The 24,596-nt window shown below is 49.3% G+C and overlaps 1 protein-coding gene and 1 long non-coding RNA gene across 5 annotated transcripts in view; one reads left to right on the forward strand and one right to left on the reverse strand.

The window, feature by feature from the left end:
- The window catches only part of LOC306818058, a 92,903-nt gene that overhangs the window by 11,814 nt on the left and 56,493 nt on the right, over positions 1–24,596 (reverse strand). The gene's annotated exons all lie outside the window — the stretch shown is intronic.
- Positions 532–17,207, forward strand: ipo8 (importin 8). 4 transcript variants are annotated; one of them, XM_079335361.1, is made up of 26 exons: positions 532–919; positions 1,923–2,004; positions 2,101–2,257; positions 2,381–2,539; positions 2,681–2,837; positions 2,923–3,012; positions 3,226–3,320; positions 3,410–3,494; positions 3,701–3,835; positions 3,952–4,051; positions 4,186–4,262; positions 4,476–4,592; positions 4,689–4,778; positions 5,268–5,294; positions 5,405–5,570; positions 5,650–5,810; positions 6,530–6,655; positions 6,748–6,823; positions 13,205–13,330; positions 13,424–13,521; positions 13,605–13,700; positions 14,019–14,239; positions 15,237–15,442; positions 15,566–15,787; positions 15,934–16,057; positions 16,335–17,207. In XM_079335361.1, coding segments are annotated over exons 1-26 (3,078 nt in total). In that variant the 5' UTR covers positions 532–835; the 3' UTR covers positions 16,336–17,207. The 4 variants fall into 4 exon arrangements, with proteins under 4 accessions (XP_079191487.1, XP_079191488.1, XP_079191489.1 ...); XM_079335362.1 differs by having other exon boundaries at positions 6,748–6,814; XM_079335363.1 differs by lacking the exon at positions 5,268–5,294 and having other exon boundaries at positions 533–919.

The raw sequence follows: 24,596 nt of genomic DNA on the forward strand, positions 1-24,596 counted from the left end.
AGAAATAACATGAAAAGTAAATGTGCTTTTTGAAGTCTTCAGGCGTCACTTCCAATTTAATATACGCTTGAATCAAATATTAACGATGGAAACGTTTAGAAAATAAGGAGGAACTTAGTTTTTATTATTCTAACTTATGAACGGGTTTTAACTTTCACGTTTTCATTACTCCAAGCAGACAAAAGACAAACTGACCAGAAAACAAAACCAATAAAAAAAAATATTAAATTGTGCCTCTTTATGTGAATATAAAATAAATCTTTAATGTAAAACATGATGACACTTAATCCAACCTTTGTTCTGTACGGTGGCTGAGAAGTTAAAATCAACATTAAAGTGTGAAACATTTTGAAAACTATTTTATTTTGTAGAATTTTATTTAATTTATTAAAAAAATATATATTTATTATTATTCATAAAATTTATTTAAAATTAAAAAAAAAAAATTATAAATTTTATTTTCGCCGTGAACCAAACACCTCCTCCAAACTGTCGTCCAGCAGGGGGCGGTAAGACGCGTTTGAGCTGGTTTGCCAGACGCTTTTTATTTCACAGAAGAAGAGAAACACCGTAATATGTGTGTTTACTTCGCATTACGTCCTCCGACAGTCGGTTACCGGTTAAACGGGGCGGGGCCTCCGTTCACCGTCAGCTCGTGCTCAGCAGACTTCACGATGAGCGCGAGGCAGCAACTTAAAAACTACATTTAACGAGTTTTTCCGTCGACGAGCTTTTTCTTCTTCTGTTGCTGGATGCGCTGACCGGAAGTTGTAGTTTTTCCGCTGTGGGAGGACCGAGGCTGAACACAAGCTAAAAACAAACACAGAGGAAACACATGGATCCGAACCGGATTATCCAGGCCCTGAAGGGGACCATCGACCCCAGTCTGAGGATAGCGGCTGAGAATGAGCTCAACCAGGTGGGCGACCTGGGGGGTGGGGGTGGGGTGGGAAGGATTTGGTGGTTTTCGGAGAAGGGGGGGGGGGGTCTTCGTGGATCGATGTAGTCCAGATCTGATGCCGGTGTTTGAGCAGGCCGAGCTCGGTGTCGGTTCGGCTTGGTGGGTCTTCAGTCCCGTTTTTAGAAGTTCATATCAGATCTGAGATCTGATCCGTGACCGATCCGGGTCAGCTGGAGAACAATAGGAATCAGATGTGACAGCTGATCCGGATCACCAGGATCTCAAAGAGACCTGAAGGGACTTCAAATAAGCGGTCTGTGTTAAAGATAAAATCAGGGCATCAAGTAAAACCAGAATCAAGCTTCAACACGCGAGCAGGACCGGGTCTAAAGTCTGTGGCGGTCCACATAGCCCCCCACCATCCGATATGTGGTGTTAACTGAGATCCAGAACGAGGAGGTCGAGGTGCGAGCGGGGTGACCCGGGATCGAATCTGACCTGTTGGACTCCAACGCTGTCTGGTCTCTGTGAGAGAATCAGATCTGTTTCATGTAGAGGAGCCCTCAGACCTTTAGACCATCAGACCTTCAGACCTTTCGACCCTCAGACCTTCAGACCTTTAGACCTTCAGACCCTCACACCTTTAGACCATTAGACCTTCAGACCCTCAGACCTTTAGACCCTCACACCCTCAGACCTTTAGACCCTCAGACCTTCAGACCTTTAGACCCTCAGACCTTCAGACCTTTAGACCCTCAGACCTTCAGACCTTTAGACCCTCAGACCCTCAGACCTTTCGACCCTCAGACCTTCAGACCCTCAGACCTTCAGACCTTCAGATACTGAACCCTCTGAACTCCGTTTGGCGTCTTAAAGTGACGTTTGTGTCTCATAAAAAAACCCAAAACCCGCCTGAAAGCGGAGGAAGGGACGCCGTCTAAACATGAGCAGCGTTCGCACACCTCACACGTCTCGGCAGCACGGGTCAGGGTCTCACTCGATGTGGTTTTGTGTCTTTCAGTCCTACAAGATCATCAACTTCGCTCCGACGCTGCTTCAGATCATCGTGTCGGAGCAGGTCGAGTTTCCTGTTCGCCAGGCGGGTAAGACTCGTGTTGACAGTTACCGTCCCTTATTATGAAGGAGACTTGACACGATACTTCCTGTGTGTGTGTGTGTGTGTGTGTGTGTGTGTGTAGCGGCCATCTACCTAAAGAACATGGTGAGTCAGTACTGGCAGGACCGGGAGCCGTCTCTGGGCGAGGTCGTCTTTCCTTTCAACATCCACGAGAACGACCGGCAGCAGATCAGAGACCACATCGTGGAGGGGATCATCCGCTGTCCAGAGTCCATACGGTACACACACACACACACACACACACACACACACACACACACACACACACACACACACACACACACACACCTCTTCCTGTTTGTGACGTAGTAAAAGACGGCGTTTGTTTCCCTCGTCCACAGCGCCCAGCTGACCATGTGTCTGCGAGCCATCATCAAACACGACTTCCCCGGGCGCTGGACCGCCATCGTGGACAAGCTGGGCGTGTACCTGCAGTCTCAGAACAGCGGCAGCTGGTACGGCAGCCTGCTCGCTCTCTACCAGCTGGTCAAAACATACGAGTGAGTAACCTGTCCGACCACGGCGCTCTGACATCACAGCCCTCGGTGATCTGATTCCCTGAAGGTCATCTCACCCTGACCGTTGTATTCAGACGTGTGTGTGTGTGTGTGTGTGTGTGTGTGTGTGTGTGTGTGTTTCAGGTACAGGAAGGCCGATGAGAGGGAGCCGTTGTTGGCGGCGATGCAGATCTTCCTGCCGAGGATTCAGCAGCTCATCGGCCAGCTGATGGTCGACTCCACCATCTTCTCCGTCCTCATCCAGAAACAGATCCTCAAGATCTTCCACGCCCTCGTGCAGGTGAGTGGTCACCATGACGACGATGATGACGACGATGATGATGATGACGATGACGGCAGCGTTTCTCTCTCTTTTGCTCGTTCAGTACTCGCTGCCTCTCCAGCTGATCAACAACACGCTGATGACTCAGTGGATGGAAATCCTGCGAGCGATTATGGACCGAGGCGTTCCTGCTGTAAGACAAACCTCCACACACACACACACACACACACACACACACACACACACACGTGGCGCTTGAATCGCCCGTCTCGACCTTATCGATACGCCATCAGCAGTTGCTACAATGTTACTGGAAATGCATTCTGGGTGTAGCCTTCACGCTCCGCCGTCCCTCCAACCCGGCGTGTGAACGTGCTGAACTGAGCCCGAGTTTTCCGTCTTTCAGGAGACGCTGGAGGTCGACGAGGACGACCGTCCTGAGCTGGCGTGGTGGAAGTGTAAGAAGTGGGCGCTGCGCATCATCACCAGACTGTTTGAGCGGTGAGTATCAGCGCTGCTCCTCAGATCAGCAGGAGGCGGAGCTGTCCGTCAGCAGCAGCCAATCACGTCCCCTCTGCTCTGAATCGCAGGTACGGAAGTCCAGGCAACGTGACGAAGGAGTACTACGAGTTCGCAGACTTTTTCCTGAAGACGTACGCGGTGGGCATTCAGCAGGTGAGCGTCCGTTTAAAACGATGAAGAGCAGCTTCAGGAGCCGTGCAGCATGAACTGTGTGTGTGTGTGTGTGTGTGTGTGTGTGTGTGTGTGTGTGTGTGTGTGTGTGTGTGTGTGTGTGTGTGTGTGTGTGTGTGTGTGTGTGTGTGTGTGTGTGTGTGTGTGTGTGTGTGTGTGTGTGTGTGTGTGTGTGTGTGTGTGTGCAGGTGTTACTGAAGGTGGTGGACCAGCACAGACAGAAGCAGTACGTCACTCCTCGCGTCCTGCAGCAGTGCATCAACTACCTGAACCAGAGCCTGTCACACTCGATCACCTGGAAGCAGATGAAGCCGCACATGCAGGTGACGCGGGCGTTCACACACGGCGAGCTCTAAACACTCTCATCGCTCAGGCGACACACGGTGAAGGCTTTTATTTTGACACACAGACGTCAGACCTGTTTTCCTTCCTGTTCCAGGCGATTTGTCAGGAGGTCATCTTCCCTCTCATGTGCTACAAAGACGAGGACGAGAAACTCTGGCAGGAAGATCCGTACGAGTACATCCACATGAAGTTCAGTGAGTACAACAACAACACGCCGCTGTCTCCTTCAGAACAAGGCGCCCGACTCCGTTGTGACGGACATTTCACATCTTCAGAGAGTCGAACCTGTCAGACGAGACCATACGAGCTCACGTCCTCTGTTTTTCAGACCTCTATGACGACCACGCTCTGCCCGCCACGGCGGCACAGAGTCTCCTGTGTAAAGCTGCACGCAAGAGGAAGGAGGTGAGGAGGCTTTGAACCCCCGACAGCATCATCTCTGGACTTCTGCAGCAAAGCTCGGATTAAACTTCGGTTTGCTTTAGTCAGAAAAACAGCAAACAGGTTTTAGGTCCTGACAGGAATTAATAACTCGTGTTCTCTGAAAAAGGAACAAAGAAAATCCGTCCTCTCTATCAGTTTGTAAGTCTTTAAAAAAACTTCCACCCGTGTCTGCAGGTTCTCCCTCAGATCATGGAGTTCTGCCACCAGATCCTCATGGACCCCTCTGCTGACCCCCGCAGGAAGGACGGAGCGCTGCACTGCATCGGCGCTCTGGCTGAGCTCTTACTGAAGGTTCGAAGAAACGAGCGTGGATAAAAAAACGACAACAACCTAGATTGATGGCGCTCTCTTTTGATCTCTGCGTCTGTGTTTCCTCTGATCACACAGAAACGGGTGTACAGGGAGCAGATGGAGCTGATGCTGCAAAACTACGTCTTCCCTCTCCTGAACTCTCCGATGGGTTACCTCAGAGCCCGGGTGAGCGAGGCTTGAATCTGTTGCTACAGTGTGAGAGGGATTTCTGTATTTCTGTCGGATTACCTCGCCTCGGTGTGCGAGCGTTTTCTCCATAATGCTTTCACACAAAACTCCTGAAAGCGTGCAGACGTCCTCACGCTGAGCGGCGTGTGTGGACACAAACTGCAGGACGTTTTCCTCTAAGAATTGTCGACAGCGTCACATAAAAATAAAAAAATGCATCACTTGATAAGAACGGAAACATTTGTGCACCACATGAAGAAACCCATCAAAAATAGGAAGTCAAAATAAAACTGCTCAGACACACGTGTGCTGCCGCGTTTGGCCAGCAGATGGCGCCACACTGCAGCTGAAAACACAGCAGCGTTATTGTCTCCCTCCGGTCCATCGTCACGCCTCGTTCTGTGGTTTGAAGTTCTTGTTCAGCAGCTGGATGTGTTTTTGTCCTTTTTGTTGAGATGTCATTTTTTGCTTTAACTCCTCCCACAGTCCTGTTGGGTCGTCCACACCGTCAACGTGAGTCTGTTTTTTTAAAGCGCACGGGGGGGGGGGGGGGGGGGGGGAGAGTGGTCGCAGCGGCGTGGATGGACTTCTTCTTGGTTAACCTGCTGGTTTTGTTTTGGCAGTCGTGCTGGGTGCTGCACAGCTTCAGCCCGCTGAGGTTCCACGACGAGGTGGTGCTGAGGAACGCCGTCGAGCTGGTCAAACAGGATCTGATCGACGACAAAGAGATGCCCGTGAAGGTGGAGGCCGCCATCGCTCTGCAGACGCTGGTCAGCAACCAGGAACAAGGTGAGTGGACGCAAGAGGAGTTTGTTTTAGATTGAAGGTTGATGGCGCTCATAATAAATCATCGTTTAACGCTCCGCAGCCAAGCTGTACATCCGGCCGTACATCCGGCCCGTCATGCAGGAGCTCCTGCACGTGGTGAAAGAGACGGAGAACGACGACCTGACCAACGTCATCCAGAAGATGATCTGCGAGTACAACCAGGAGGTGGCGGCCATCGCTGTGGACATGACGCAGAACCTGGTCGGTACACGACGCACACGTTTCGTGTGTTTTATAACACACTCAGATTTTTTAAATGTGACTCGGCTCCGATCCAGCTTCTTTCAGCTCAGCAGCGTTTCAAAGTTAAAACCATGATGACTCGGAGACCGTACGTCACATGCTCATCTCCTCCACTGTGATCCGTTATAAACGTCCATCTCCGCTCCGCCGTGGTTTTCACTTCAGTCAGCGCGTGCTTCCTCAGGCGCCGCCGGGCTGCTTCTCTGCTCCGTCAGTCCCGAGCTCTTTACGCAGACTTTCTATATTCGCCGCATGCCGGAGCATGGTGCCGAGTTTACCACGCAGCAGATTGAGCGGGACAGGAAGTCAGACGGTTTATTTTCAAAATAAAACACTTTATGACCTTATTGCGTCACCTCGTTCTGTCGTGCATGATTCTGTATTTATCTCCTTGGTTGACTCAAAGTGTTCGGCGGTGTTCGGCGGTGTTGCTCCGTGCTGCGCTGTGAGAACGCAGCCTGTGGGCGTGGATGGACGAGGGTGCACGCCGCCGACGCGTGACGCGACACGTAGCTGAAGGAAGTAGAATAACGCTCTGAGCCTGTCGGGGACGAGCTGCCAGCTGAATCAAACTGGAGGAGCAGAGACTCATATAGGATGTACAAACAGGGAAAGTGTGTGTGTGTGTGTGTGTGTGTGTGTGTGTGTGTGTGTGTGTGTGTGTGTGTGTGTGGCAGGCGGAGATCTTCACCAGGGTCCTTCAGAGCGAGGAGTACGAGGAGAACGAGGATAAAACTGTCATGGCTCTGGGCATCCTCAGCACCATCGACACCATCCTCACCGTCATGGAGGACCATAAGGAGGTCTGTAACACACACACACACACACACACACACACACACACACACGTTCATAATAATAAGCATGTGAGTGTGTAATTCTGTCCTTCTTTCAGATCACTCAGCAGCTGGAGGGGATCTGTCTGCAGGTGATCGGCCTGGTCCTGCAGAAGCCCATCATAGGTATGGCAGGTGTGTGTGCACGGGCGCCCAGTGTTTTTTTTCTTTTTCTTCTAACACTCACGCAAACACACATGTACACTCTCTGTAACTCTCACGTTACAAACATCATGTGTGTGAAGTGTGTTGTTGTAAATCCACTCTGATCCTGTATTTGATCATGTCTATAAACCCCTCTATTTCAGCCCTGCTCAGAACAGGCTGTTTCTGTGTCTGTAGCTTTAAATATGTAAATGAGCTGTGTCTGGCCACGCCCCCTCTCTGGAAGGGCTCGGGTGTACTCGCTGCTTTCTGGCTCCATGTCCTATTGTTTACGGTGAGAAGGCAGACTCAGGGGGCAGAACAAACACCTAGCTGTGGGAGTGTCACCCACCTGGGGGAGGGGCTACTGCCCTTTGTGATGTCATGAAGGGAACATTTCCCAACGGCCTGTTTGAGCACACATTTTCTGAAAAGTGGAGCAGGCAGAAGACGGAGAGGATGGACTCTTATGGAGCCATAAGTAAGCTCCTTTACCTGCTTTTGTAAAGTGTCTCGAGATAACGCCTGTTATGAATTGACGCCGTATAAATAAAGATTGATTGATTGATTGACTTTTGGAGCTTAAATATGTGACCTTTCATTCAAGAAAGCAGGTGAACATTCACCTGTTGGATGGAGGTCTGAGACGAGTGTCTGTGTTTATAAGCAGTCAGATGAAGCTAACGCTCGTCATCAGCTGCACTCAGATAAATTTAGAGATTTATTTATTGCACTTCATGCTGTTATCCTGCAGGCCTCACAGACAATTATGGAGTAAAGTGAAGTTTGTCGGCCAATCAAAGATCCCCAGCTGATCCTGTTAATTGAAATGTAATTTCTGTGTTTCACAGCCTGCAGAGAAACACTGGTTGGTATTTTTACATGGTGAAGCTTTCTGCAGTGATGTTTTAAAAACACAGCTTTCTGTCGTCATGTCAGAGCTAAAAGCATGTCTGGGGGGGGGGGGGGGGGGGGGGGGGTCTCTCCTGAGTGCAGAGCTGTCGTGATGTGACAGAAGAAAAGAAGGAAATGAAAGGCTTCTGCTCCGTCACGTTGTGTGAGCGTGCACTTAGAGCGGGAGCAGTGAGATGGTCAGCGGACACGTGCACAACGTAGCGTTCATCCTTTTCAAAAACTCAAACGGAGAATAAAAAGAGCCGTTAAAGGAGGACGCGCTCCTCTGATTGGCCAGCTCTATCTGCAGGGCAATCTGAGTGAGCCTCCCGGTGGGCGTGTCCTTTTTAAAAGAGCTGCCAGGGTGGGCGTGTCCTTCATGCTTTGCTCTGATAGGTCGGGTTCTGGATGAGTCTTGCCAGTTTCTCTGGTTGCGTCTCGGTCGGAACCAACTATCGCCCTTTAATGTGTCATCAAAACAGAGATGACAGGAGTGTGTTTGTGTGGCAGATGTTAATGTTAGCACGTTGTTGTGCGTGTGTGTGTGTGTGGCGGCTGCAGGCGCTCGGTTAATGAATGGATTAACTGATAACCTCCTGCTGTCTGAATGAAAGGCTGTGTTCATGCTGAGGCACATAAAGCAGCAGGAGAGGGTCGTAATGATCCGCCTGAGAGATGGAGAGGGCGGGATGCTTTTCCTTCAGTGGAGAGAAAGAATCTCTGCGTCGACTGTTTGAATCTCTGCGTCGACTGTTTGAATCTCTGCGTCGACTGTTTGAATCTCTGCGTCGACTGTTTGAATCTCTGCGTCGACTGTTTGAATCTGTTTGAATCTCTGCGTCGACTGTTTGAATCTCTGCGTCGACTGTTTGAATCTCTGCGTCGACTGTTTGAGTCTCTGCGTCGACTGTTTGAATCTCTGCGTCGACTGTTTGAATCTCTGCGTCGACTGTTTGAATCTCTGCGTCGACTGTTTGAATCTGTTTGAATCTGTTTGAATCTCTGCGTCGACTGTTTGAGTCTCTGCGTCGACTGTTTGAATCTCTGCGTCGACTGTTTGAATCTCTGCGTCGACTGTTTGAATCTGTTTGAGTCTCTGCGTCGACTGTTTGAATCTCTGCGTCGACTGTTTGAATCTCTGCGTCGACTGTTTGAGTCTCTGCGTCGACTGTTTGAGTCTCTGCGTCGACTGTTTGAGTCTCTGCGTCGACTGTTTGAATCTCTGCGTCGACTGTTTGAATCTCTGCGTCGACTGTTTGAATCTCTGCGTCGACTGTTTGAATCTGTTTGAGTCTCTGCGTCGACTGTTTGAATCTCTGCGTCGACTGTTTGAATCTCTGCGTCGACTGTTTGAATCTGTTTGAGTCTTTGCGTCGACTGTTTGAATCTTTGCGTCGACTGTTTGAATCTGTTTGAATCTCTACGTCGACTGTTTGAATCTTTACGTCGACTGTTTGAATCTCTGCGTCGACTGTTTGAATCTCTGCGTCGACTGTTTGAATCTCTGCGTCGACTGTTTGAATCTCTACGTCGACTGTTTGAATCTGTTTGAGTCTCTGCGTCGACTGTTTGAATCTTTACGTCGACTGTTTGAATCTGTTTGAGTCTCTGCGTCGACTGTTTGAATCTTTACGTCGACTGTTTGAATCTCTGCGTCGACTGTTTGAATCTCTACGTCGACTGTTTGAATCTGTTTGAATCTCTGCGTCGACTGTTTGAATCTTTACGTCGACTGTTTGAATCTCTGCGTCGACTGTTTGAATCTCTGCGTCGACTGTTTGAATCTCTGCGTCGACTGTTTGAATCTCTACGTCGACTGTTTGAATCTGTTTGAGTCTCTGCGTCGACTGTTTGAGTCTCTGCGTCGACTGTTTGAATCTCTGCGTCGACTGTTTGAATCTTTGCGTCGACTGTTTGAATCTCTGCGTCGACTGTTTGAATCTCTGCGTCGACTGTTTGAATCTGTTTGAGTCTTTGCGTCGACTGTTTGAATCTTTGCGTCGACTGTTTGAATCTGTTTGAATCTCTGCGTCGACTGTTTGAATCTCTGCGTCGACTGTTTGAATCTTTGCGTCGACTGTTTGAATCTCTGCGTCGACTGTTTGAGTCTCTGCGTCGACTGTTTGAATCTCTGCGTCGACTGTTTGAATCTCTGCGTCGACTGTTTGAATCTCTACGTCGACTGTTTGAATCCGTTTGAATCTCTGCGTCGACTGTTTGAATCTCTACGTCGACTGTTTGAATCTCTGCGTCGACTGTTTGAATCTTTACGTCGACTGTTTGAATCTCTGCGTCGACTGTTTGAGTCTCTGCGTCGACTGTTTGAATCTTTACGTCGACTGTTTGAATCTCTACGTCGACTGTTTGAATCTCTACGTCGACTGTTTGAATCTCTGCGTCGACTGTTTGAATCTCTACGTCAACTGTTTGAATCTCTGCGTCGACTGTTTGAATCTCTACGTCGACTGTTTGAATCCGTTTGAATCTCTGCGTCGACTGTTTGAATCTCTACGTCGACTGTTTGAATCTCTGCGTCGACTGTTTGAATCTTTACGTCGACTGTTTGAATCTGTTTGAGTCTCTGCGTCGACTGTTTGAATCTCTGCGTCGACTGTTTGAATCTCTGCGTCGACTGTTTGAATCTGTTTGAGTCTCTGCGTCGACTGTTTGAATCTCTGCGTCGACTGTTTGAATCTCTGCGTCGACTGTTTGAGTCTCTGCGTCGACTGTTTGAGTCTCTGCGTCGACTGTTTGAGTCTCTGCGTCGACTGTTTGAATCTCTGCGTCGACTGTTTGAATCTCTGCGTCGACTGTTTGAATCTCTGCGTCGACTGTTTGAATCTCTGCGTCGACTGTTTGAATCTGTTTGAGTCTCTGCGTCGACTGTTTGAATCTCTGCGTCGACTGTTTGAATCTCTGCGTCGACTGTTTGAATCTCTGCGTCGACTGTTTGAATCTCTGCGTCGACTGTTTGAATCTGTTTGAGTCTTTGCGTCGACTGTTTGAATCTTTGCGTCGACTGTTTGAATCTGTTTGAATCTCTACGTCGACTGTTTGAATCTTTACGTCGACTGTTTGAATCTCTGCGTCGACTGTTTGAATCTCTGCGTCGACTGTTTGAATCTCTGCGTCGACTGTTTGAATCTCTACGTCGACTGTTTGAATCTGTTTGAGTCTCTGCGTCGACTGTTTGAATCTTTACGTCGACTGTTTGAATCTGTTTGAGTCTCTGCGTCGACTGTTTGAATCTTTACGTCGACTGTTTGAATCTCTGCGTCGACTGTTTGAATCTCTACGTCGACTGTTTGAATCTGTTTGAATCTCTGCGTCGACTGTTTGAATCTTTACGTCGACTGTTTGAATCTCTGCGTCGACTGTTTGAATCTCTGCGTCGACTGTTTGAATCTCTGCGTCGACTGTTTGAATCTCTACGTCGACTGTTTGAATCTGTTTGAGTCTCTGCGTCGACTGTTTGAGTCTCTGCGTCGACTGTTTGAATCTCTGCGTCGACTGTTTGAATCTTTGCGTCGACTGTTTGAATCTCTGCGTCGACTGTTTGAATCTCTGCGTCGACTGTTTGAATCTGTTTGAGTCTTTGCGTCGACTGTTTGAATCTTTGCGTCGACTGTTTGAATCTGTTTGAATCTCTGCGTCGACTGTTTGAATCTCTGCGTCGACTGTTTGAATCTTTGCGTCGACTGTTTGAATCTCTGCGTCGACTGTTTGAGTCTCTGCGTCGACTGTTTGAATCTCTGCGTCGACTGTTTGAATCTCTGCGTCGACTGTTTGAATCTCTACGTCGACTGTTTGAATCCGTTTGAATCTCTGCGTCGACTGTTTGAATCTCTACGTCGACTGTTTGAATCTCTGCGTCGACTGTTTGAATCTTTACGTCGACTGTTTGAATCTCTGCGTCGACTGTTTGAGTCTCTGCGTCGACTGTTTGAATCTTTACGTCGACTGTTTGAATCTCTACGTCGACTGTTTGAATCTCTACGTCGACTGTTTGAATCTCTGCGTCGACTGTTTGAATCTCTACGTCAACTGTTTGAATCTCTGCGTCGACTGTTTGAATCTCTACGTCGACTGTTTGAATCCGTTTGAATCTCTGCGTCGACTGTTTGAATCTCTACGTCGACTGTTTGAATCTCTGCGTCGACTGTTTGAATCTTTACGTCGACTGTTTGAATCTGTTTGAGTCTCTGCGTCGACTGTTTGAATCTCTGCGTCGACTGTTTGAATCTCTACGTCGACTGTTTGAATCTTTACGTCGACTGTTTGAATCTGTTTGAGTCTCTGCGTCGACTGTTTGAATCTGTTTTGTCTTTTTTTTTCTTTTCGCTGAAACATTTCAACATAGCTGTTTTCTTTTAACTTTAAGGCCGTGTCCCCACAGACAGACTTGTTGTTCACTCCAGGCTGCTGGACGTCACAGATTATTCCAGGTGGGTCAATGTGACCCTGATAATGATCATGTCTGTTTGAATACATGCAGAGCCTTTGGAAGAGTCTGACGAGTGTGAAGCGTAAGCCGTCAGCCGAGTCTTGTCTTTGTTTTTTTATCCCCTCGTCTATCGAGTGGTCTGTTTTTTAAAAGCGTTGTGGTGTTGAGTGGACTCCCCGCTGTGTATCCCCCCCTCCCCCTGCCCCCCCGTCTGTGGAGGAACACAGTTTGGTATAACGGCGCCTCAAACACTCGAACGAGCTCTGCGTTGAAAAGTGTGTTCCTCTCCTTTTTTTTTGTTGTTTATTTCGTGGCACTTTATGTCTTTGTATAGAGAGAGGCCGCCCACTTAAATAACTCAAACTGATCCACTGTCAAGTCAAAGTCATCTTTATGGTCAGTTTTAAAATGTGCTGGACATACAGAGAAAAACCTTTCTCTCTGAAACCACAGTGTAAACTGACAGTAGAAAGGTTTTTAAAAATATTTACAAAATGTAGAAAATAAAAATATAGATTTATAAAAAACGTTTCCACGAGCTTGTGATGCTCAAAGTGGATCAGTGAACACCTCTGAGAGCAGATTGAGAACATGCAGGTATCTGTTTCTAGACGCTCGTCAGATGGCTGCTGATTGGTTCCAGTGTTGCTTTTGGCGAGATTTGGTTCAACCTGCTTGGAGTCACGGGACGACGAGGGCCGGAGGACGTGCGAGCGCAGCACGCCTGCTCTGAAGCCTCGCTCACGTCGATATCATGATTCTTCAAATGTGCAGAACTTCTGATGATGATTCTGTTTAAAGACACGATGGCTGTCACAGGAGGAGGTGTGAACGTCTTCATTATCGCTCCTCTCTCTCTCTCTCTCTCCCTCTCTTTGTCTCTCTCTCTTTGTCTCTCGCTCTCTGTCTCTCTCTCTCTCTCTCTGTCTCTCTCTCTCTCTCTCTGTCTCTCTCTCTCTCTCTCTCTCTCTCTCTCTCTCTCTCTCTCTCCCCTCTCTCTCTCTCTCCCTCTCTCTCTCTCTCGTCCTCTGCAGAGTTCTACGAGGAGATCCTCTCGCTGGCGTTCGGTCTCACCTGTCAGACCATCTCGCCCCAGATGTGGCAGCTCCTCGGCGTCCTGTACGAGGTCTTCCAACACGACTGCTTCGACTACTTCACAGGTCTGAGTCACGCTCGCTGAAGGAGGGGGAGGAGCTCTTCTTCTTCTTCCTGGCGATGTGAGATCTCTTGAACGTTGTGTGTTGATGTTTCAGACATGATGCCGCTCTTACACAACTACGTCACCGTGGACACCGACATGCTGCTGTCCAACCCCAAGCACTTAGAGGTCATCTACAACATGTGTAAAAAGGTCAGACTCTCACCTTCTTCACCTGACGCTGTTCACCCCCCCCCCCCCCCCGGAGTAATTGTTTGACCTTTGACCCTTCTCAGGTGTTGACTATAGACGCAGGCGAGGACGCCGAGTGTCACGCTGCCAAACTTCTGGAGGTCATCATCCTGCAGTGCCGAGGACGAGGCATCGACCAGGTCAGAACCACCCGAGCTCAAGCTTTTAGGAACGAGCTTATTGGATAAGAGAGACAGGAAGTAGAAGTCGGAATCGAACCCACAGCCGCTGCAATGAGGACTATAGTTTCCGTACACGGGGCGTGCATCTTAACCGCTAGACTATTGGCGCCCCTACATGATGTTTTAATCGAAAGCTTTCATTGTCACCTCACGCTTCGGTGTTTCCATGGCAACGGCCGACGTGTCTTCTGTTGATGAGACGCGCCTGAAACAATCGCAGGTCAGACGTTTGAAGTGTTGTGAGTAACCGCAGCGTGTCGGTCCCCTCCCCCGCAGGTCATCCCGCTGTTCGTGGAGGTGGTCCTGGAGCGCCTGATGCGCGGCGTGAAGTCGAGCGAGCTGAGGACCATGTGTCTGCAGGTCGCCATCTCTGCTCTGTACTACAACCCGGCTCTGCTCATCCACACGCTGGACAACATGCACTTCCAACACAACCCGCAACCCATCACCGCTCACTTCATCAACCAGTGGATGAACGACACCGAGTTCTTCCTGGGGTGAGGAGGGGGGGGGAGGGGGGGCGGACTGTGGGGGGGGGGGGGGGGGGGGGCTAACTTAGATCTGTAAATAAAACCGATTTTATATTGTAACAAATTTTACAAACAAATTGAATCTGCTCATTTTAGTTCTGTTCCACTTTTTTTCTTATCTGGAACAGTACACACACACACAGACACACACACACACAGACACACACACACACACACACAGACACACACACACACACACCAAGACCGACGGCCGACGACCTCCTTGGCGTGTGGTGGCGTTCAGAGCAGAAGGATAAACATGTATGAGCAGAGCGTGTCTGCAGGCTGAATCCTTCAGTTTGATGTAATTGACTGATTAGCGGCTCATAATGGCGGTTTGAGGGTCCATTAGCGGCGCCGTATTAGTCATCCGTCTTATCTAATCGGCCTCCTGTCTCTGCTCATGTTTATTCAGCCTGGTTTTAATTCAGTCACCTCGGCTGTCGCAGAGATAACGGGACTCAGAGTTTGTGTTTGAGGAAGTACTCGAGGGGAATCCAAAGCGAGCGTGTGGACGCGGCGAGGTCGGGAGGAACAGACGAGCTCCACGCTCCCCGGTGACCTCATCAAGGTCAAGGTCGCTCGCAGGTTAAAAACGCACAGCGTGACGATTCAGCCACCAGGGGGCACTCGATCAAAACAAACAAGAAAGATGACGTTGAGGCGGGGAATCATGGGAGTGATCTCTCAGCTGAACGTCCTCGTCCGTGATGAAAACAAACTGATCCTCACACGGTGTGTTTTTCTGAACGCCATCTTTTTTCAATGAGGCGAGAGCGTCTGCAGCAGCTCCGACCGCTCAGAGTTAAATATCGTTAACCTTTTCAGAAAGGCGCTGTCGACGTCACCGACGCTCTTTTCCAAATGTTTGATATTTGCCGCCTTGCACCCGCGTCCTCCTCGCTCCGTGTCTGATCGTGAAATTAAAAACACAAATGTAACGTCCATGATCTTCCCTCCACAGGCTCCACGACCGTAAGATGTGCATCATCGGCCTGAGCGTGCTGATGGAGCTGCCCAGCCGGCCGGCGGTGCTGGAGGGCGTCGCCGCCCAGATCGTCCCCTCCATCCTGCTCCTCTTCCTGGGCCTGAAACACCTCTACGCATCCCGGCTCGCCAACAAGCCCGACCTGCTGGCCCGCGGGGCCGCTCAGGAGGAAGACCAGAACGGTGAGAAAAGACGAGCGGCCGGACAGAGGGGGCGGAGCTAATGTCGAGTGTATTAGTGACGATAACCACATGAGATCAGAGTCTCAGAGTTCGACCTTCGTTTTTGTGTTTTTCCGACCGCAGAGGAGATTCCCAGCGATGAAGACGAGGTGAGCGAGAACCGCAACGCCATGCAGCAGCAGTGCAGCATGCCGGCGGGTCAGGGCGAGGAGGACGATGACGAGGACGAGGACGACTACTGGGACGACGACGGCTTCGAGGGGACGCCTCTGGAGGAGTACAGCACGCCGCTGGACTACGACAACGGAGAGGACGAGTATCGCTTCTTCACTGCCGCGCTCCTCCGTAAGTTTAAAGTTTATTTATGACGTTCAGAGCTGAAGAACAGAAAACCGTCTTTGATTCCTTCATCGAAAAGTCAAATCCAATAATTAATATAATAAATGGTCTTTATTGAAACTCTCACACTTTCTGTCTTCGTGGTCGGTCAGGCGTCCAGAACAGCGACGCGGCCTGGTATCAGTGTCTGACGGCTCCGCTCAGCGACGACCAGAAGAAACAGCTGCAGGAGATCTACAGCATCTCTCAGCAGAGGAGGAGCACCGCCGCCAAGTGGTGAGAGGAAACGCCAAGCACGCCACACGCAACACGCCACGCTCAGAGACGAGGTTTCATCCTCCTCTCTGATCAGACTGCTGCCTCTCCTCAGTGTTTACACTTAGACTGCAGTACCTGTTTTGAACACTAGGGGGTCAGAGCTACATGTTGCTCCTTAAAGAAGAAAAATGTAAAGGTCCCCCTTTGATCTACAGAAGCCCCGCCCCCAATGACCACAAACACACTTGAGCAGCCGTGTTCACTGTTCTCACGTTGAGTTTCATCGTGTTTTCAGAGGAGACGACGAGCGGCGGAGTCGGAGGAAGCGGGACGAAGACGAGAGGGGAGCTGGTCCGACCTGACCCTGAATCATGTCAGTCCAGATCAGACCAGCACAGACTGAACCAGGTCCCAGAGGGGGGCGCAGAGTTACATCACTTTGGACCTGGAGCACTGGACTGGAATATTCCCAACAGCAGGACGGGACTGCTGGCCTGCCTGCGTGTGTGTGTGTGTGTGTGTGTGTGTGTGTGTGTGTGCGAGCGTGTGTGTGTGTGTGTGTGCGTGCGTGCGTGTGTGTGTGCGAGCGTGTGTGTGTGTGTGCGAGCGTGTGCGTGTGTGTGTGTGCGTGTGTGTGCGAGCGTGTGTGTGTGTGTGTGCGTGTGTGTGTGTGTGTGTGGACTGCATTATAAATATAAATGTCCTCGACCAGCAGAATTCGTTAAAGTTCTTGTACAGCGCAGTCTTGTTGTGTGTGTGCGTGCGTGCGTGTGTGCTTGCGTGTGTGTGTGTGTGTGTGTGCGTGCGTGTGTGTGTGTGTGTGTGTGCGTGTGTGTGTGTGTGTGTGTGCGTGTGTGTGTGACACACTGAAAGAACACGAGTGTGTGTTTGTTCGTACTGTAAGCGCTCGTCTCCGTCTCTCTGTAGTTGAACATTTTTTATGGTCTCGCGGCGCGGCGAGGCCGACGTCGGGGCGCCTCGTGTTCAGACTGAAGAAAGGCGAGAAGGTCTCCAGCTGTGACGTCACACATGAAATAGGAAACGAGGGCACGGCGGGGAGAAATGATCTTTTTTTTTTTTTTTTTTTTTGTCTGTTTGTTCCTGGATTTTGTTTTTGTAACGGTTTCAGAACTAATTTAAGAAAACCATAAAAGTTCCTGTAACATTTCTCTGAGCTCTTCTCGTTATTTCATCCTTCTTCACTCTCTCTCTCTCCTCGTCACCTGATACAGGAAACACATCCCCAGCACAGGGTCAAAGGTCACTGAGGGCTCGTTGAATGTTGGGTGCCAAAATAAAAACGGTAACAACAGTCATGTCTGAAAGTCTGTCGTTTACCAGCCGACGCCGCCGTCAACAAAAACCAGCTGAGGTCAAACCTGATAAAGCGAGACAGCAGGGGGCGGTGTGGGACGACTTCAGCTGAAACCTTTGCTTGCATTTTGCTGCTGTGGGTTGCCTGAGAACGCCACGTTTTGTAAAGCGGGTTTCGGAGGTCAAATGTTTGAAAACGGCGTTCTCCGTGGTCATGGAGATGGAAGTCTGCAGCTCCACTCATCACGATGGGCTTCAATGCCATCTCTCTCTCTCTTTTGCTGCGTTGTCAGAATTCACTGCATCGTAACTTCCTCGAGTATCGCCACGTCCAGTAGGTGGCGTTCATCCCAAACGCTTTGCCTCCTCTTTCCTGGCAGAAGAGGGCGGGGCTTCTCTGACGCTGCCTGGATTGGAGTCTGGTGTCTTTGTAGAGAGCGATGGAACCTGAAGCACCCGGCTCGTGCACGCACCTCGTCTCTCTGTGGAGCCGCCACTTCTCTGGCCTCCTGCCTTCCAGCTGACTCTGCATCCCGTGTGTGTGTGTGTGTGTGTGTGTGTGTGCGTGTGTGTGTGTGTGAGTGTGTGTGCGTGTGTGTGTGTGTGTGTGTGTGTGTGTGTGTGTGCGCGTGCAGGACGTAAAAGGAGCAGCTGAGCACAGAGGAGCTGACCTGCGTTTCCTTTCCCGGTGTTTGTTTTGTGTTTGTGCAGGTTTTCTGGTCTGCAGCAGTGTTTGAACACGTTCCACCATCATCAGATTGCTCTGAACTTTTAATCATTTGTCCTGTAATGTAAATGACAGCAGCGGGTGGGAGGGACTTTTTTTTTGTCCGACATATTTAGGCGTAGAGAGGATGCTGCTGCAGAGTGTTCTCACTCCCGGAGAGGTGAAAGGAGCGAGGGATCACCTCCTCCTCCACAGACGTGCTGCCTCTCTGACTCGGAGGGGAAGATCCCCACGAGTAGACCTCCTTTCTGCCCTCCACAGTTTGAGTGCTGGCTGCTTTCTCGTCTGTAAATGATGTTGAAGTTAAATCTCAGAAAACGATTTGGGTTTGTTTTCAGCTTCCTAAAACGTGCTTTTTCCATCTCGTCCGTTTTGATTACGTCGGAGAGATTTGCAAAAATGTGCATAATAAGAGTCGTCGCTTCTTTGACTGACAGGCCCGTCGGTGACGCACGGTAACCAGGGCCCGGTGCGTCCTGATCTGCCTGAACCCGGGTCGAGGCACAGAGCACACAGTCGTCCAGGTACGTGGACCGGCGTGCACTATGAGAAGACCCGAGGGACCGGAGACGGCCCGGACAGAGCCGGGTGTGTGTGTGTGTGTCCTGGTCACACAGCTAATGGAGCCCAAATGCTTCATTAAGCTTTTTAATGGAACTTAATTGAAGATGTTGTAACTCCCAGGAGTCTCAGACTGAGCTGCACAAACAACCAGAGACCTTTACGGACCTACAGTCCTCCGTCAGGTCCTCTTCTGTGACGCTGACGCCTGTCCGACCCTCCCTCTGATCCCGGCACATTCAGGCCGTCATGTGACTCAGGTCGTGTTGATGTTTCATAAATCAGCTTAATTGACTCTCTCACTCTTAAACCTGAGCTCGTCTCTGTCGTCTCGCTGCGGAGGCGGAGCCTCAGCTGGCTGTTTGGCTCTCACTTTATCGTCCATCGTCACCTCGTAACGTCTCCTCAGCGGCCTGTCGTGCAGACGGTTATGATATTAGTCTTGTTAATCTCTCGGTGTGATTGCATATTAAGCGTCCGTCTTCATCGTCCAGCTGATTTGATGGCGCGTCTCTCTCTCTGTCTCTCTCTCTCTCTGTCTCTCTCTGTCTCTCTCTCTCTCTCCCTCCCTCCCCTCTCTCTCTGTCTCTCTCCCTCCCCCCTCTCTCTCTGTCTCTCTCTCTCTCTGTCTCTCTCTGTCTCTCTCTCTCTCTCCCTCCCTCCCCTCTCTCTCTGTCTCTCTCTCTCTCCCCCTCTCCCTCTCTCTCTCTCTCTCTCCTCTCTCTCTCTGTCTCTCTCCCTCCCCCTCTCTCTCTCTCTCTCCCCCCTCTCCCCCTCTCCTCCCTCCCCCCTCTCTCTCTCCTCTCTCCCTCTCCCCCTCTCTCTCCCTCTCTCTCTCTCTCCTCTCTCTCCCTCCCTCCCTCCCTCTCCCTCTCTCTCTCTCTCCTCTCTCTCCCTCTCTCAGTATCCTCGAGGTGCCCGTCAGTCTTCCCCGTGCTCTTCAGAGCTGAGTGGGCACTCTAATCACCCGTCCCTCTAATGGCCTATTCATCCTAAAGCACTGTGGTAATATTTAACGGGCCTGGTCTGCGAGGGACGGCAGGACGTGTCATAACGAGCGCCATCACCGGCTGCAGTAATGAAATGAAAACGACGGCGGAGGACGCCGGCCTGTTCGCTCTCTGCAGGAATAACAAGCGAATATTTATGTCCTCACTTCCAAGCGAGAGGAAGTGTGATGTCATGACTAATGGATCCACTGAAGACAGAGTTCAAACACGTGATGAAGCGGGACCAATCAAATGATTCAAACTATCTTTGGACGAGCACACGGAGAGAGAGAGAGTCAAAGATCAATATCTAAAGTTCCCACCATGAAGCTCTGCTCGCAGTTTCCTCTCTTTCATTTCGACTGTGAAACTTTCTCTGAGTTGTGCATGTGTGAAAGCCGTCTCGTGCACAGAGACTTTGTAATGAGGTATTTTGTTCCTGCAGCGTTCAGCTCCTTTACAAACTGCACACGGACCTTAAAAGAAACACCTTGAATAAATGCAGAAATCAGCTCCGCGGGGACCGTGGTATTTCAAACAAGCTGATGGTGAAAGGTTCCTGCTGGCGGCTCGTCTCGAAGCTCAGCAGGACGCCGTGAGAGGAGCGATGTAGAAACAGCGAGCAGGTGTTTCATTTCCCTCCCTCTCCCCTGCAGACGAGAGCGAGCTGAATATGTGATGTGATGATTACATGCAGGGACAGCCGACCCTGGAGCGAGACCAGTCACGCTGAGGTGGAGCAGCTTTCGCCTTAATGATGACGCTGATGAGGAGCAAAACGCCAGAGAGAGAGAGAGAGGGGCGAGCGAGGAGATGAAAGGAGCGTTAAAGGTCTTTGCTTTCATCTCTTTCCTCCATCACGGCTCTCTCTCCTCTTTCCTTTCAGCCGAAGCTTTTTCTCCCACTGACCCCGGAGAAAACGCCTCCCCCGCTCTCCTCCTCGCTCTCCCTGTCTCGCACGTTCTTTAATCTGTAGTCAGAGGACACTGATTCAAATCCTGTCCGCCCACAGATCAGCAGTCATGGAACAATGACAGCCGGGCAGAGGTCACGCTCAATATTTCCTACGACTAAGAGTCAATCTGACGTGAAGAAGCCGTTTTCACGCCGTGACGGATGCAAGGATTTCGTTGGTCCGCTGCGTTTGAAGAAGCCTTAGAAACGGGACAGCCAGTAGTCGCCCCCTGCTGGACATTAAGGAGAACGCCGACACAATCTGACCTTCTCTCCGTGCTGTTAGTTCCTACTGTTCAGTGGGCGCCACAGGAGGCCGATATTCGTTCCCACTTCGTGTGGAAGTAGCGTCATTTCGCAAAGCATTGTGGGTGTTAAAATAAATCTAATCTATGCCGGGTGTTAGCGTCCTCGCTGTCTACTGAGGTGGACCCGACCACGAGGGTTCAGAGTCTGCGCGCTCTCAGAAAAGGCGACTGGCGTCACTTTTCCGCTGCTTGTGTTCGTTCACTTCGCGCTGCCTCGTGTGGCCTTTCAAGGAACTGCACCTTTTATTTCTGCCTTCATTTTCAGCCCTGCACATTTCTGACTCTGAATCACACAGATGCTTCCTCACACGTTTAGCGGTGCGTTGTGTAAACATGTCCGACCGCACGCCACACTGACTGACCTGGCGTTCATGTTCATGTTCGCTTGGGGTGCGAGCAGCTGTTGCAGAGCGCCGTCGAGCCGCAGACTGAAATGAGCTCCGTGTCAGAGACCAGCTGGACGCCACGCGGCTCCGATCCCAACGAGCTGGTCAGACTGAGCCGGGACGCACCAGATGTTCTCCTCTGTCTGCCCTCGGGCTCGCTCGCCCGCTCTCTCCCTCATACCTCTTCCTCTACTTTATTTAAAACGAGGCCTGTTTCAGACTAAGACCTCACTGTACACAGTCGAACCTGATTCTTCATTTTTTGCCCATCGTTGTTTTTTTTTTTGTTTGTTTTTTTTTTTGCGCTCATTGATCAACGTTTAGCCATCGAAGTGTTTTCAGTCTTCTCGTCTTGGAACATCATTTTATTCTATGATCAATTAAACTGTTTTACTTAACTTTTGAGGACACGTCCTTCAGCCAATGAGAGCCTGAGTTTAAAGACTTTCTCGTCCCGGCTCGGCTTTATACTAAGAAATGAAACCAACTTTATGATTGTTTGTAGCGTTAGCATTTAGCAGCTAACACTGTATGTTACAGTGTTTGTTTGAAAGCATGCCCTCATTCCTCTCCTTTCTCCCTCCTTTGTATTCTGCACCAGTTTCCCTTCTTGACAGCGATGTTTGATCTTCACTGCGTAGAATGAAGCACGTGCAGAAGGTCGTTCTCTCATGAATCTCTGTGTTCACCTTAAACGCCCGAGTGCAGATGTTCTCACGTCATGCTGCGTCCTGCATGTGACACACGAGCACCGTGCACATCCACAGCAAAATCAGGAATATCAGGTTTAATGAAGCTACTGAATCTGCTTATTTATATTCTTATCTAATTTAATTGTGTGTGATTTTTCTTTTTCTATTTATTTTCTATCTACAGTATATTTCTCAGTCAAGGATTATCTTGTTATTGCTTCACGGCGGCGGGTGCGGTGAGGAGTGAATGACGTGTGAGTAATCTCTTTGTGATTTAAAGAGGCTTCATGTCTCACTGAGCAGCTTAAACAGGAACTCCGAGGTGTCCGGGTCTCCTCGTACATCATCCATCTCTGCCCCTTTAATCCTTAAAGCACCTGCAGGATCTGTAACACCTCTAGTTTCGAGCGCGTCGTGATCCAGCACGCCGCCTTCACCGCATTAACGTTCCTCAGGTGGACACACTCGAGACCGTTCTCTAATCCTCACAGATTTTCTTTTCCAGCGTTTTGCTTTGATGAGACGGTGGGAGGAGAGGGAGAGAGGGGGAGGAGCCGCAGGTCGGACTTGAACCCGGGACACCCTCTTAAAGGACTACAGTCTCTGAACATGGGGGCGTGACCTAACAGCTCGGACCCCATCGGATAAAAAAAGGTGGGATAAAGACATGAGGACAGTATGAGACGCTTTAAAGAAGATAGTCCTCCAAACGCACACACATGATGATTCAGCCAGACGGCGAGGCCTCGAAAACAACATGGAGACAACAAAGACGGGCTGTCTGTTTCACACCAGAAGTCGTGACCTTGACTTTGACCTTGACGTGCTGCTGTAAGAGGGAGAGCATCAGCCCCCCCTTGAAATCTCATGGGCTCGGTGTCACCCCAAAAAACTTCAGATTCTGAGAGGAGTTAAGTTCAGCTTCTTTTTGTCACAACTTGAGGAGGTGTTCTCAACTCTTTGAGTTTTAAAGTGACTTGAAGTTAGAAAAGCTGGATGTAGAAATGTGGAGTCCAACGATGGACTTGAAAAAAGTGAAGGGAGAATTCAAAATGATATTTGAAGTTGATAAAAGTGATAGTCTGGATCTTTCAGAGCAATAACTTTACAATGTTCATGAATTCAGAGAAATTCAGAAGACGGTAAAGATGTTAAATTCAGCGCGCAGCTCTGTGATTGATTTTATGTTGATGTGACCTTGCTTACAGTTCCTGTCCTGCAGGAGCTCGTGAAGTGACACCTCCTCCTCCTCCTCCTCGTGTCCTCGTGTCCTCGGGCTCGTTGGTCCCTCGTGACTCGGTGTTTGCAGGAGAAAGGTCAACCCCGTCCCATCGCAATCCTGCGTTCGTGCAGCATCTGCCGACCTGCATCGATTCCCAGCAGCTGGCTTTTCCATCAAGAGGCAGACTGCGCATGCGTCCGCGGGCGGGTTCTTCCCAAACTGATGTGGCGTTCAGGTACTCCACATGAGCTCGTTCATTTGAGCTTCAGGCTCAAAGTGCATTTTGCACAATATTTAATTAAAATAACTTCATTTTTGGCAGCAAAGGTCACAAATAATAATATATCATGATGAAGGTTGATTAAAAAAAAAAACAAGCGGCCTGTTTTACAATATGTGCAGACATTTAACTGGCTCTTATTAACTATTTAAAGGAATATCTTATCTTGTGGTTTTTTGTTCTGTCTCAAGTGACAGCGTCTTTTGGCTTTTTAGAGGCCACAAACAAACAGTTTAATTCTCTATATTTCCAGTCTGCAGAAGGATCGATGTGGGACTCTCTGACTGACTTAATTAGATTTACTTTAGAATCTAAAGTTGTTTCAATGCAGCTTCTGCTCTCAGCCTGGTTTATGTCTTCCTCTAGATTAACCACAGCCGCTATGATAACACTTAATACCCTACAACTAATACACACACACACACACACACACACACACACACACACAGCTACAGCCTGTTTCAACTGCTGAAGAAGATTAGTTCAGAATCAGATGATCTTATTAAATAATTATATTTTATTTGTCGTAAAACACAATGAGCAGAAGAAACATTTAAAGATAAATCATAAATAAAATGGTACATATTTACATTGTAGATCAGGAAAACATAAAATAGATCAAACAAAACATCTGTGCATGTGATGAAGACATGTAAAAAGTATCGGCCAATGAATGAAGAGGACAACAATATGTTTAAAAGCTGACGAGCAGAAACCTCTGCTGTTGATAAATGAAGCTGATGCTGAAGTGTAACATCCTGCAGTTCCTGGAGTGTCCACTAGAGGCTGGCTGCAGCAGCACAGGAAGTCACATACACACCCACATCCATTTATAATACACTCAACAAAAATATAACGCAACACTTTTGTTTTTGCTCCCATTTGTCATGAGATGGACTCAAAGATCTAAAATTCATTCCAGATACACAATATTACCATTTCTCTCAAACATTGTTCACAAATCTGTCTAAATGTGTGATAGTGAGCACTTTTGCTTTGCTGAGATAATCCATCCCACCTCACAGGTGTGCCACATCAAGATGCTCATCAGACACCATGATTAGTGCATAGGTGTACCTTAGACTGTCCACAATAAAAGGCCACCCTGAAATGTGCAGTTTTTG

Source organism: Symphodus melops (assembly GCF_947650265.1).
Source record: "Symphodus melops genome assembly, chromosome: 22".
Lineage (NCBI taxonomy): Eukaryota > Metazoa > Chordata > Actinopteri > Labriformes > Labridae > Symphodus > Symphodus melops.